Source organism: Mercenaria mercenaria, chromosome 19, assembly GCF_021730395.1.
Source record: "Mercenaria mercenaria strain notata chromosome 19, MADL_Memer_1, whole genome shotgun sequence".
In the NCBI taxonomy this organism is placed as follows: Eukaryota; Metazoa; Mollusca; class Bivalvia; order Venerida; family Veneridae; genus Mercenaria; species Mercenaria mercenaria.
The window spans coordinates 42,716,035-42,728,267 of NC_069379.1; the positions used below are offsets into that span (position 1 = coordinate 42,716,035).

At 36.8% G+C, this 12,233-nt stretch overlaps 1 protein-coding gene across 1 annotated transcript in view; it reads right to left on the reverse strand.

Moving 5' to 3' along the window:
- The window catches only part of LOC123542281 (talin-1-like), a 162,709-nt gene that overhangs the window by 83,763 nt on the left and 66,713 nt on the right, over window positions 1-12,233 (reverse strand). The window contains exons 9-13 of the mRNA XM_053531326.1: window positions 11,327-11,390; window positions 10,047-10,151; window positions 8,030-8,185; window positions 3,740-3,841; window positions 163-420 (exon numbers count right to left, since the gene is read on the reverse strand). Of these exons, the coding sequence (XP_053387301.1) occupies window positions 163-420; window positions 3,740-3,841; window positions 8,030-8,185; window positions 10,047-10,151; window positions 11,327-11,390 (685 nt within the window). The remainder of the gene's footprint in view (window positions 1-162; window positions 421-3,739; window positions 3,842-8,029; window positions 8,186-10,046; window positions 10,152-11,326; window positions 11,391-12,233) is intronic.

The window sequence follows — 12,233 nt, forward strand, 5'->3', positions numbered from 1 at the left end:
CTAACTCAAGCCAGCTACCTCACATGACCCAAGCCGGGCTCAAACCCACAGAGGGTATAACTGAAAAGAACCATGTAAAAATATGAAATTTTCGTAAGTACTTTATTACTAATTTTTAATTTCATCTCCAAAACACTTTAAAAGTCAACCTGATCCATTTACCTGTCTGATGGCCTGTCCAGCATGTGCCTGGTTTGATTGCATGCTAAACATAGCTTGCTGCATGGAGCCCATACTGATCTGGCTTTCACCTCCGCCTCCATCCCTCATCACACCTGGTATAGAGACCGACCCAGTTTGCGGATGGCTCACATTGTGACTCTGGTGGGATATTATCGTCGCCTTTGCTGAGGACACGTTTTCCTCGTACATCAAAGCATCGTCGTCGCCTTCAATTCCAAGATGATCTTTTGCTTTTTTCTGTAAAATTTGAATGAGAACGAGAGTTCAAAGAAAAGATTTCTCAATGTATAATAGCAAGATTAACTTTAGTTTTAAGAGTTCAGATCAGATTTCTTTCTGCAACGCAAAACTTGATCAAATCCTGATTCTTTTAAACTGCAGAATTCGTCAGATAATATAGCGTTGCTCGATTGATTTTTTGCTAGACGGATTTGAAAAATGTGGACGTCACATACAGGTTGTCAATCCGAAAATACAAATTTTGATAACATTATTGCTAAAATTGATAAAACTTCTCACAATTATACACACAAGGTCTGTAATGTTGTGAAATACAATGTATTGGCCCATGTGCTCGTTTCTGCTCATGATTAAAAAGATCCACATATTACGTGCTGATTTTAAAGGTGGTCAATCACATTTAAACAACATTTAATGACATTTTTTACTTTTTGTATATTCTGGTAGAGAATTATTTAAGGAACAAAAAGACCGATTACATAGAGTTAGATTCCTATTTGAAATGTATATTTTATTATTTTTATAAAATTTTGTAATTACTCCCCTTTAATATGAAAGTATATAAAAAGCTGGGTATTTCTTTTTATTTCGATACAATGTCTAGTTTTACATTTGCATTTGATAGACATATCAACTATTGAACAATTTGAACCAAAATGCAAGTTTAAAAGCTGTGTGTAGCTTCTGAAATTATTTATTTCCAATCTATCTTGGTTGCGCAACAAAGATAGGCAAAGGGAGGTAATAATAATTTTTCAAACTTGCGTTTCTAATGAATTCCATCTAAATACATAATTTTTAATGCAAATATTTTACAAATATATTACAATATGTCTAATATTTATAAATTTCCTTAGGCAAAGTATGTTTATCAAATTTATACTTATGATAAAATAACTCTATCTTGGTTGGGCAACCAGGATAGGAAACTGAAATTTTAAAAATACCTCCAGTGAAAATCTAATTTGTATTAAGTGTTAAGTGAACATAAATGAGTGTAAATGATCAGATGCTAAAGTTTCGAACAAATCCGTTACATGGCCAAAATCTGATTATCCACCTTTAAGACAATATTTGGTGTCAAACCTTTTAATACCACATTTTCTCTTTAGAAAGATAACTAGAGTTGTCACAGGAGTGACAAATTATACCCCCACATATAGCCTTGTCACAGAACTAAGCCAATGTTAAAGCTGAACTAGCTTGACCTTTGCCCTACATCAATACAGATCATCTGCTGGTCATGGTCAACCTCCCTACGAAGTTTCATGATCCTCAGCCCAAGCGTTCTCAAGTTATTGTCAAGAAAAGGTTTATATGTTCCGGGTCACTCTGACCTTTGATCTTTGAAACTCAAAATTAATTGGGTCATCTGCTGGTCATGACCAACCTCACTATGAAGTTTCATGATCCTAGTCCAAAGTGTTCTGAAGTTATTGTCAGAAAATCGTTTTAAATGTTCCAGGTCACTGTGACCTTGACCCGAGACGTACTGTCCTCAAAATCATAAGGGGTCATTTGCTGGTCATAACCAAACTCCCTATCAATTTTCATGATCCTAGGCCCAAGCATTCTCAAGTCATCATACGGAAACCATTCAACTGTTTTGTGTCATAGTGATCTAGAACTTTGACCTACTGACCCCAAAGTCGAACTTTACCTGTATTTTATCATGTTATACCTGTGCACAAAAAATTATGATCCTAGACCCAAGCGTTCTCAAGTTATCAACCAGGAACAGTATAACTGTTCCGAGTCATTGTGACCTTGAACTTTGACCTACTGAACTCAAAGTCGAACTTGACCTGTATTTTATCATGTTAAACTGTGTCATACATGCCATAATTTTTCAGAACGTTTCCGGGATTCTGAGTTAATATTTCCGAGATTTTTACCTTTTGTCTGGGACATACATCGTGACATTGGTATTCGTCTCTTTCATGCAAAAATATCGTAATATTACATGTAGTTTTGCGAGATAAACATTGTTCACTCGCTTAATGTTTTATTTGCTGCAAATGTCGTCCAGCTTTCCAAGGTAGGTAAATACGTGTACGGGTAATACACATCTATAGTTCGGCACGTGAATGTATTGCGTTCCCGAGGTGAACAGAATTAGGAGACTTACTATATACGAAGAATCAACCTGGTCATCGAGATTTAGATTCTAGATAATTTGGTATCATTCTAAAGCTTAAACATTTATCTAATAATTAAATTGAATCCTTAAAGGAATAAAATATATCTTGTAAATAAAATCGCCAATATAAAATATTTGGAGTTGGGTCAATTTCCATGAGTCGGTCGGCAAAGGCATTCAATATTTTAATTTAGAATATGTGTGACAATCGATCTTGATCTTAAATTATTACAACCTTTTAAAATAATTATCGTTTAATTGACCGTTTTCAATAATCTCTTCCATAAAGGCTACATGTAGCTTTACCGCCAACGTGCTAAAAACAAAGAGATTTACGACTATTGTTCCTAATTTAAGTACCATAAAACAGTTATTGATTGCATAATCCTGTCAGTTCTTAATCAGGGTCATCATAATAACTGACTGTAACTTAATCAGTGTCATCAAAAGATCGTCGTGTGATCAAAGCGGACTTAATCAACACGTGTCCCGCTCGAGGGCATGAAACTGATAAGGAATAAACAATGTGACACCGGGGACTGTTTATTGTGTAAAATTCAACAACTTATAGACAAAAAACAAGCTTTTTGGGGGATTATTTTTATTTGTTCCTGTATTTTTATTTTTCCGGGACATTTCAAGACTGTCCGGGACACCGGGACGAGTATGTAATTTCCGGGACAATCCCGGACGTATCACATGTATGACTGTGTACAAAAAATTATGATCCTAGACCCAAGCGTTCTTAAGTTATCATCCGAAAACCATTTAACTGTTCAGTCACTGTGACCTTGACCTTTGACCTACTGACCCCAAAGTCGAGCTTGACCTGTATTTTCTGATGTTACACCTGTGTACCAAAAATTATTTAAATCGGTCAAGCCTTTCATGAGTTATCATCCGGAAACCATGAAAACCAACGGACCAACAGACCGACCGACAAGCTCACTCCTATATACCCCGCAAAAACTTCGTTTTGTGGGGGTATTATTATGTCCCTGTTGTAATAAATTTACTCATGGGTTGCCATTAATGCATAAAATTACTTCCATTTCAGTTTGCCAAATGCAGGCTTTATCTATGTTATACAGATAAATGATGTTACCCATTACTTCCGGTTAATCAAATATGTAGAACTACCTAAAGTCTATAAAATAGTAAAGAAACATAGCTGACCTTTCTAAGAATGATATCAATATAACCAGCTATCAGTGCTGCAATCGGTTCTCCTTCCTGGGTCTGTACTGAATAATACTGATCAGCATGGTCACCAAAATCCTGAAACATACAAATGTACCATAAAATACACAAATGTACCATAAAATACACAGATGAGGCTTAAAATACACAAATGTTCCATAAAATAAACAAATGTACCAGGAAATAAAACAAATGTACCATAAAATACACAAATGTACCATAAAATACACAGATGAGGCTTAAAATAAAACAAGAGCTGTCTCCATAGGATGACACATGCCCCCGATGGCACTTTAAATGAATAGTTATGGCCGATGTTCGAGTTTAGGACCTTTGACCTACGGAGCTGGGTCTTGCGCGCGACACGTCATCTTACTGTGTCACACATTTATGCGTAGTTATTTTAAAATCCATGCATGAATGACAAAGATATGGACCGGACACGCCCATCAATGCACTATCATGAAAAAAGACCTTTAACATCTAAGTGTGACCTTGACCTTTGAGCTACGGACCTGGGTCTTGCGCAAGACACGTCGTCTTACTGTGGTACACATTCATGCCAAGTTATTTGAAAATCCAACCATCGATGACAAAGATATGGACCGGACACGCCCATCAATGCACTATCCCTTAATGTCTAAGTGTGACCTTGACCTTCGAGATACGGACCTGGGTCTTGCGCGCAACACGTCATCTTACTGTGGTACACATTCATGCCAAGTTATTTGAAAATCCATCCATCGATGACAAAGATATGGACCGGACACGCCCATCAATGCACTATCCCTTAATGTCTAAGTGTGACCTTGACCTTTGAGGTACGGATCTGGGTCTTGCGCGCGACACGTCGTCTTACTGTGGTACACATTCATGCCAAGTTATTTGAAAATCCATCCATCGATGACAAAGATATGGACCGGACACGCCCATCAATGCAATAACCTTTAATGTCTAAGTGTGACCTTGACCTTTGAGCTACGGACCTGGGTCTTGCGCACGACACATCGTCTTACTGTGGTACACATTCATGCCAAGTTATTTGAAAATCCATCCATCGATGACAAAGATATGGACCGGACACGAAAAATGCGGACAGACCGACAGACCGACAGACAGACGGTTCAAAAACTATATGCCTCCCTTCGGGGGCATAAAAATGTACCATAAAATACACAAATGTAGCTTAAAATACTCTAACATACTATAAAATACACAAATGAACTATAAAATAAACAAATGTACCATGAAATAAAACAAATGTACCATAAACTACACAAATGTAGCTTAAAATACTCTAACATACTATAAAATACACAAATGAACTATAAACAAATGTACCACAAAATACAAATATAGCAAGGACTACACTGACACAGATGTATCATAAATCACACAAATATAGCATAAAATGCACAGATGTAACATAAATTACACAAATATAGCATAAAATGCACAACTGTATCATAAATTACACAAATATAGCATAAAATGCGCAGATGTAACATAAATTACACAAATATAGCATAAAATGCACAACTGTATCATAAATTACACAAATATAGCATAAAATGCACAACTGTATCATAAATTACACAAATATAGCATAAAATGCGCAGATGTAACATAAATACCAAACAATACATAGATGCACCGTAAGATACACATCTATCCTAAAATGAAAAGTTCTTTGGAAATAAAAAAAATAATGTACACAATATACATTTTAAACCAAGAACCACCCTAAACACAGGAAGTTCTTACTACCACCCTTGGAATTCTTTAGAATGAGGTGTAATATGAACAAGAGGACCATGATGGTCCTGAATCGCTTACCTCTTCCCACATGACCCAGTTTTGAGTATGACGTCGTTTTTTCTATTATTTGACATAGTGACATAGTTTTTGAGCTCATGTGACCCAGTTTTGAACTTGACCTAGATATTATCAAGATAAAAATTCTGACCAATTTTCAAGAAGATCCATTGAAAAATATGGTCTCTAGAGAGGTCACAAGGTTTTTCTATTTTTAGACCTATTGACCTAGTTTTTGAAGGTACATGACCCTGTTTTGAACTTTATCTAGATATCATCAAGGTGAAAATTCAGATCAATTTTCATGAAGATCCACTGAAAAATATGGCCTCTAGAGAGGTCAAAAGATTTTAATAATTTTAGACCTACTGACCTAGTTTTTGAACACAGTTGACCCAGTTTCAAACTTGACCTAGATATCGCCAAGATGAACATTCAGACCAACTTTCATACAGATCCCATGAAAAGTATGGCCTCTACAGAAGTCACAAGGTTTTTTTTATTATTTGACCTACTGACCTAGTTTTGTAAGGCACATGACCCAGTTTCAAACTTGACCTAGATATCATCAAGGTGAACATTCTGACCAGTTTTTATGGAGATCCATTCACAAGTATGGCCTCTAGAGAGGTCACAAGGTTTTTCTATTTTTAGACCTACTGACCTAGTTTTTGACCGCACATGACCCTGTTTCGAACTTGACCTAGACATCATCAAGATGAACATTCAGACCAATTTTCATACAGATCCCATGAAAAATATGGCCTTTAGAGAGGTCACAAGGTTTTTCTATTATTTGACCTACTGACCTAGTTTTTGGCGGCACGTGACCCATTTTCGAACTTGACCTAGAGATCATCAAGATAAACATTCAGACCTTTTTTCATACAGATCCCATGAAAAATATGGCCTTTAGAGAGGTCACAAGGTTTTTCTATTATTTGACCTACTGACCTAGTTTTTGACGGCACGTGACCCACTTTCGATACTGACCTAGATATCATCAAGGTGAACATTCTGACCAATTTTCATGAAAATCTCATGAAATATATGGCCTTTAGAGAGGTCAAAAGGTTTTTCTATTTTTAGACCTACTGACCTAGTTTTTGACCACACGTGATCCAGTTTCGAACCTGACCTAGATATCATCAAGATGAACATTCAAACCAACTTTCATACAGATCCCATGAAAAATATGGCCTTTAGAGAGGTCACAAGGTTTTTCTATTATTTGACCTACTGACCTACTTTTAGAAGGCACATGACCCAGTTTCGAACCTGACCTAGATATCATCAAGGTGAACATTCTGACCAATTTTCATGAAGATCTTTGAAATATATGGCCTCTAGAGAGGTCACAAGGTTTTTCTATTTTTAGACCTACTGACCTAGTTTTTGACGGCACGTGATCCAGTTTCAAACTTGACCTAGATATCATCAAGATGAACATTCTGACCAATTTTCATGAAGATCTTGTGAAATATTTGGCCTCTAGAGAGGTTACAAGGTTTTTCTATTTTTAGACCTACTGACCTAGTTTTTGAAGGCACGTGACCCAGTTTCAAACTTGACCTAGATATCATCAAGATGAACATTCTGACCAACTTTCATAAAGATCCCATGAAAAATGTGACCTCTAGAGTGGTCACAAGCAAAAGTTTACGGAGGGACGGACGGACGGACGACGGACACCGCGCGATCACAAAAGCTCACCTTGTCACTTTGTGACAGGTGAGCTAAAAATGTTTTGCCTTCTATTTAAAGAGATATCCAGAAAAAAAACTTTGTTCATGACAAAACTGCATGTAAAACCACCAGCCTTCCCCAAAGGAAAAACTGGACAGATTTTTCAAGTGACAAACCAAGACAGGCTAAAACTCAGAGGTGAGAAGCAAGCTGTTATAAGTCAGCAACCATAACCACTCAGCTATGGAGATGCTTTAACACAGACCACAGATTTTCGAAAATTGTAATTTCCTAGTGCAAAGACATTTTCTAGAATAAATACTGTTTTTCCAAAACTTCACCAGATTTCTAACCTTTCTGCCTGATCACAGAGAAGATCTGTGCATATAATACCACCTCTATGATCATTTCAGTCATAATTTTGTCTATAACATGTCATTTTAACTATTCATATCAATGTAAATATTGATATTTCTGCAACAATCTCGCTAAACTGCAAGAAACTAATCAAAATTGAGCCGAACCATGAGAAAACCAACAAAGTGCATATGCGACCAGCATGGATACCAGCCTGCACATCCACCCAGTCTGATCAGGATACATGCTGTTCACTTTCAAAGCTTATTGCAAATAGAGAAACCATTAGCGAACAGCATGGATCCTGACCAGACTGCCCGGATGCGCAGGCTAGTCTGGATCCATGCAGGTCGCATATGCACTATGTTGGTTTTCTCATGGTGCAGCTCAAACTCTAAATGCACTTACCAGTGTGAAGCTGTTAGGCGAGGCAGCCCATCTTCTTACTGTTGTTAGCGGCCAGGTTTTCATAATCTCTTTAGTCTTCTCATCCACTCGAACCACGCTTTCTTTGTTGATGCCGAGCAATCTAGGCACAAGCTTATTCTTCCCCTTCACTTTTTCCTGAAAAAAAAAAAAAAGATTAGATTATAAGATAATCTGCAGGAATTTCAAGGTTAATTTGAAGAGAGATTGTTGTCATAATCTAAGAAGGTCACAGTTCAGAAGAGAAAAAGTTGTTTTTGTTAGCAAGTGGTCTCTGATTACAGGCAAAAGTTAGCAAACAGGAAGGGAAACTGTTGAAAGATGTGTAACATGATAACCAATATGAAAGGAGGGAATTATGGGTAACTGAATGAGGAATTATGGGTACCTGAAGAATGAATTATGGGTACCTGAATGAGGGATTATGGGTACCTGAAGGTGGAATTATGTGTACCTGACAGCTGAATTATGGATACCTAAAGGAGGAGTTATAGGCATCTTAAAGAAAGAAATTGGCAAGCATCCTGGGAAAAAAAAAAAACTATTACCTACCCAATCTCAACCTTTTAGTGGTCTCTGGACAGAAACATTTTCAGACCAGTAAGAGTATTAAGTATTTACTAGTGTTTTTAAAGTGTCTATTCATGTATATATTTTAAAGAACAGTCAACCTGTTTTAAGCAGCCAGTCATGGATGTGACATAAAAATGGCTGTTCAAGGCAGGTGGTTGCTAGAAACAAATGGAAATATAACTGCACAGTACAACCTCTCCAGAGTGGACCTCTCTTAAGTAAAAACCTCTCTAAAACAACATCATCAAAATTTCCCTAAGCTGAAATATACTATCAAATTTACCTCTCCAGAATAACAACCTCTCTCCCAAAGAGTGTTGCTCTACAGAGGTTGCACTATACTTATACAATCTCATAACTGATCATATATAGGTGAATCAGAAAATTTAAGATTGATCTATGTAATTTTTCCATACTCGATACATTCAACCCTAAACTGACGAGGCAAAATATTCATATATCATATTTTTTATTGTTTCTCTATGAGACATAAAATCAGCCCATATGATTCATACTGAACTAGTCAGTTTCCATGGATAATAGATGATGTCATTCGGAAGAAACTGGTTCCCGGCTCTACTAGTCTTTTCACACGCTTGGTTTATTTTTTGTAATGAATAGCAGCATTTATGCTTGCAGTTGAAGATTGCACTTTTATGCACAATGGCACTTTAATTCAAATTTTTATGATCCATATCAATCGGAGCAAAAACTTCGTAATAACTCCCAAGTTTTTCCAAGTGAAAATAACAAATATTTCTTGTTTTTCTCGGAGATTTCATCTGCAATTTCATCGGAAATTTTGAACAGCCAATATTAAAGTTATAATTAACATCTTCTCTCTTGAAAACCAGCAAAAAGATTTAAATCTAAAGCCCTTGCCTGATATTCACAACTGGATAAAACTGGAGACTGTTGGACAAAACCCATTCAGCTGATTTTGATGACAATTTGGACAAATCACCTCCATCTGAATTCGGACAAAAACCCTCCCTCTGATTTTTTGACAAAATCCCTCCCTCTGATTTTTAAGGAATTGGACAAAACCCCTCCTGTTGATTTTTGATGAATTTGGACAAAACCCCTCCCTCTGATATTTGATGAAGAGGACAAAAACCCCTTCTTTGGTTTTTGATGAATATGGACAAAACCCTCCTGCTGGTTTTTGATGAATTTGAAAAAAACAAACCCTTAAGTTGGACAAAGCTCCTCCCATTGAAATATCTAGGTTTACAAATTTACAAAAAGCCCTCCCACTGAAATATCAAGGTGAACAAAACCCATCCCACTGAAATTTCAAGATGGTCAAAGCCCCACCCTCTGAAATATCAAGATGGACAAAGCCCCTCCCACTGGAATAGATGTTTTTTCCTTCAACATACAAACACTAATATCATCTGCTACAAAACAGGTTATTTCAACATACCTTTACAAGGAAGAAAGTTATTCCATAGGTCTTTAAGGCACGACATTGTTGAGTGTATTTCACTTTGGCATCTCGCTCTGAATAACCAGCCCACTTTCTGTGTTCCTAAAATATACAGTAGGTTTTAAGACTGTTATCTTACAGAATGTGACAAAACAAGTTCCAAGTTCCAATACTATATATTTTCGCTTACAATACATATTATTAGGAGTCATTTTTCCAGTTCAAAGAGTGCAATGTATCTCATAAGCGTGTACTACAAGGGAATTAAAAGAAAATAGAAACCCGAGATTGCATGTCCAATGTCGGGGTGCATCTTATAAGCAAGTGCGTCTTAAAAGAAACGCTTTGTATGAAGCAGACTGGCAAGGACGCAACTCAATTTGGTTGCTTAAGGCAGGTACAAAATCGAAAATTAGCCGAGCAGCTGCTTAAAGCAAGTAGTTGTTTAATACAGGGGATTAAGGCAGCTTCAAATGTGTATCTTAAGACAGATATAAATGTTCCATGTAATATCAATTAACAGACGGACTGCCATTAATTTATGACAAGATTAGGTTTTTGCTAAGAGATCCAGGCTTTATTCTGTTATCCATGTAAACAATGTCAAACCATGACTTCCAATTAAGAATACAAAGTAATGTTAAGGTAGCCGACCCATCATGGAAATCTGTAATTTCCGTGTGATTACATAATCTTGTACAACGTTCCTGCATTTTTCAGATGGTTAAATTTTCAACTGTCATTTGGGATCCACTACCTTAACCTTTAGCCTGCTAAATTTCTAAAATGGAATGGTCCATCATTCATTTTGGGTAATACCATTTATTATTTAAAGGGGTGTTCATTGAAAATTTACTGACTGAATAGCGAACAGTGCAGACCATGATCAGCCTGCACTGGTCACAAAGGCAGAATCACTTGCCACCAGCAGGCTAAGGTTAGAAGTATCATTGACCTTAAATGGGTCTTACAAATTACTCTCCCAAAATTCAAGCACTTTTCAAGGTCTGTGCAAACCTTGCTTTAGCCAAAATCTAAAAACCTACCAGGCATGACTCTTTTTTTTCTTTTTTCTGCAGGATCTCAAATATAACACAGAGACTGCTGCATGCACTTGGGGAGAAATTTGGCTTTTCTTGAAATATTCATTTCACCGACACATGGTGATCAAGTTACATAACTATCTGTATTTGTGCATAGAAATCTAGCAGTGCCAGACATTATGGTACCGAATGCAGACCCTTAAGAATTCTCAGCTTGTTAATTTTCTCTCTTACTTGAAAAATCTTCTTCTCGATGCCTTTAACTTTGCAATATTCTTTTGGCAAGAATTCCTTGTTCCTGAAAAAGCATGATTTTAAGCAATTTAGCATACAAAAGCAAAATTTTTACGAACTATTTAGCATATTAACCAGACACTGCAACATGTCTGTAACAAGTTTCAAATGTAAATATCATGTACTGTGAAACCTTTTAATTTCATGGGCAGAAATTTTTGTTGCTCTTGCCAAATTGGCTATTTTCATGGGGGGGCATGAAATTCCGATTTCAATGTTTTTATTTTTAAAATGAATGTGAATTTTATCTTAAGCTGGAATAAAAATGCTTATATTCGTAATATATTACTTTTTGGTGGGTTTCATGGAGGGAGAGTTTAACACCGCACCAACACAAGAATTAAATCGCACAGGGACTTTCCAGTTTATATGAGGGAGGAAGACCCAAGGTGCTCCTCCAAACACTATTTCTGCCATGGGTAGTACCACAGACTTCATGTAAGCCAGCCAGATGGCTTCCTAGCATGTAAGAATTCTATACCCCAAGCAAGTAAGATGTCAAATCCACAGCAATGAAGGGCATTTCATCCAGTGACCTTAGTCACTCAGCCAAGGAGCACACACCCCGCCCCAAACCCCAACTCCATCTTGATTTATATCCTTTGTACTCTATTTAATGAGCTAACTGCATGGCATTTTTAACCCTTACCCTTGTAAATTTTTATAATGAACTTGTCCATCTTTCAATTTGGACAGTACCATTAACTGTTAAAAGGGGTGCTTACCAAAAAGATACTGACTGAATAGCGAACAGTGCAGACCATGATCAGCCTACACAGATGTGCAAGCTGATCTTGGTCTGCACTGGTCTCAAAGGCAGAATCACTTGCCACAAGCAGGTTAATGG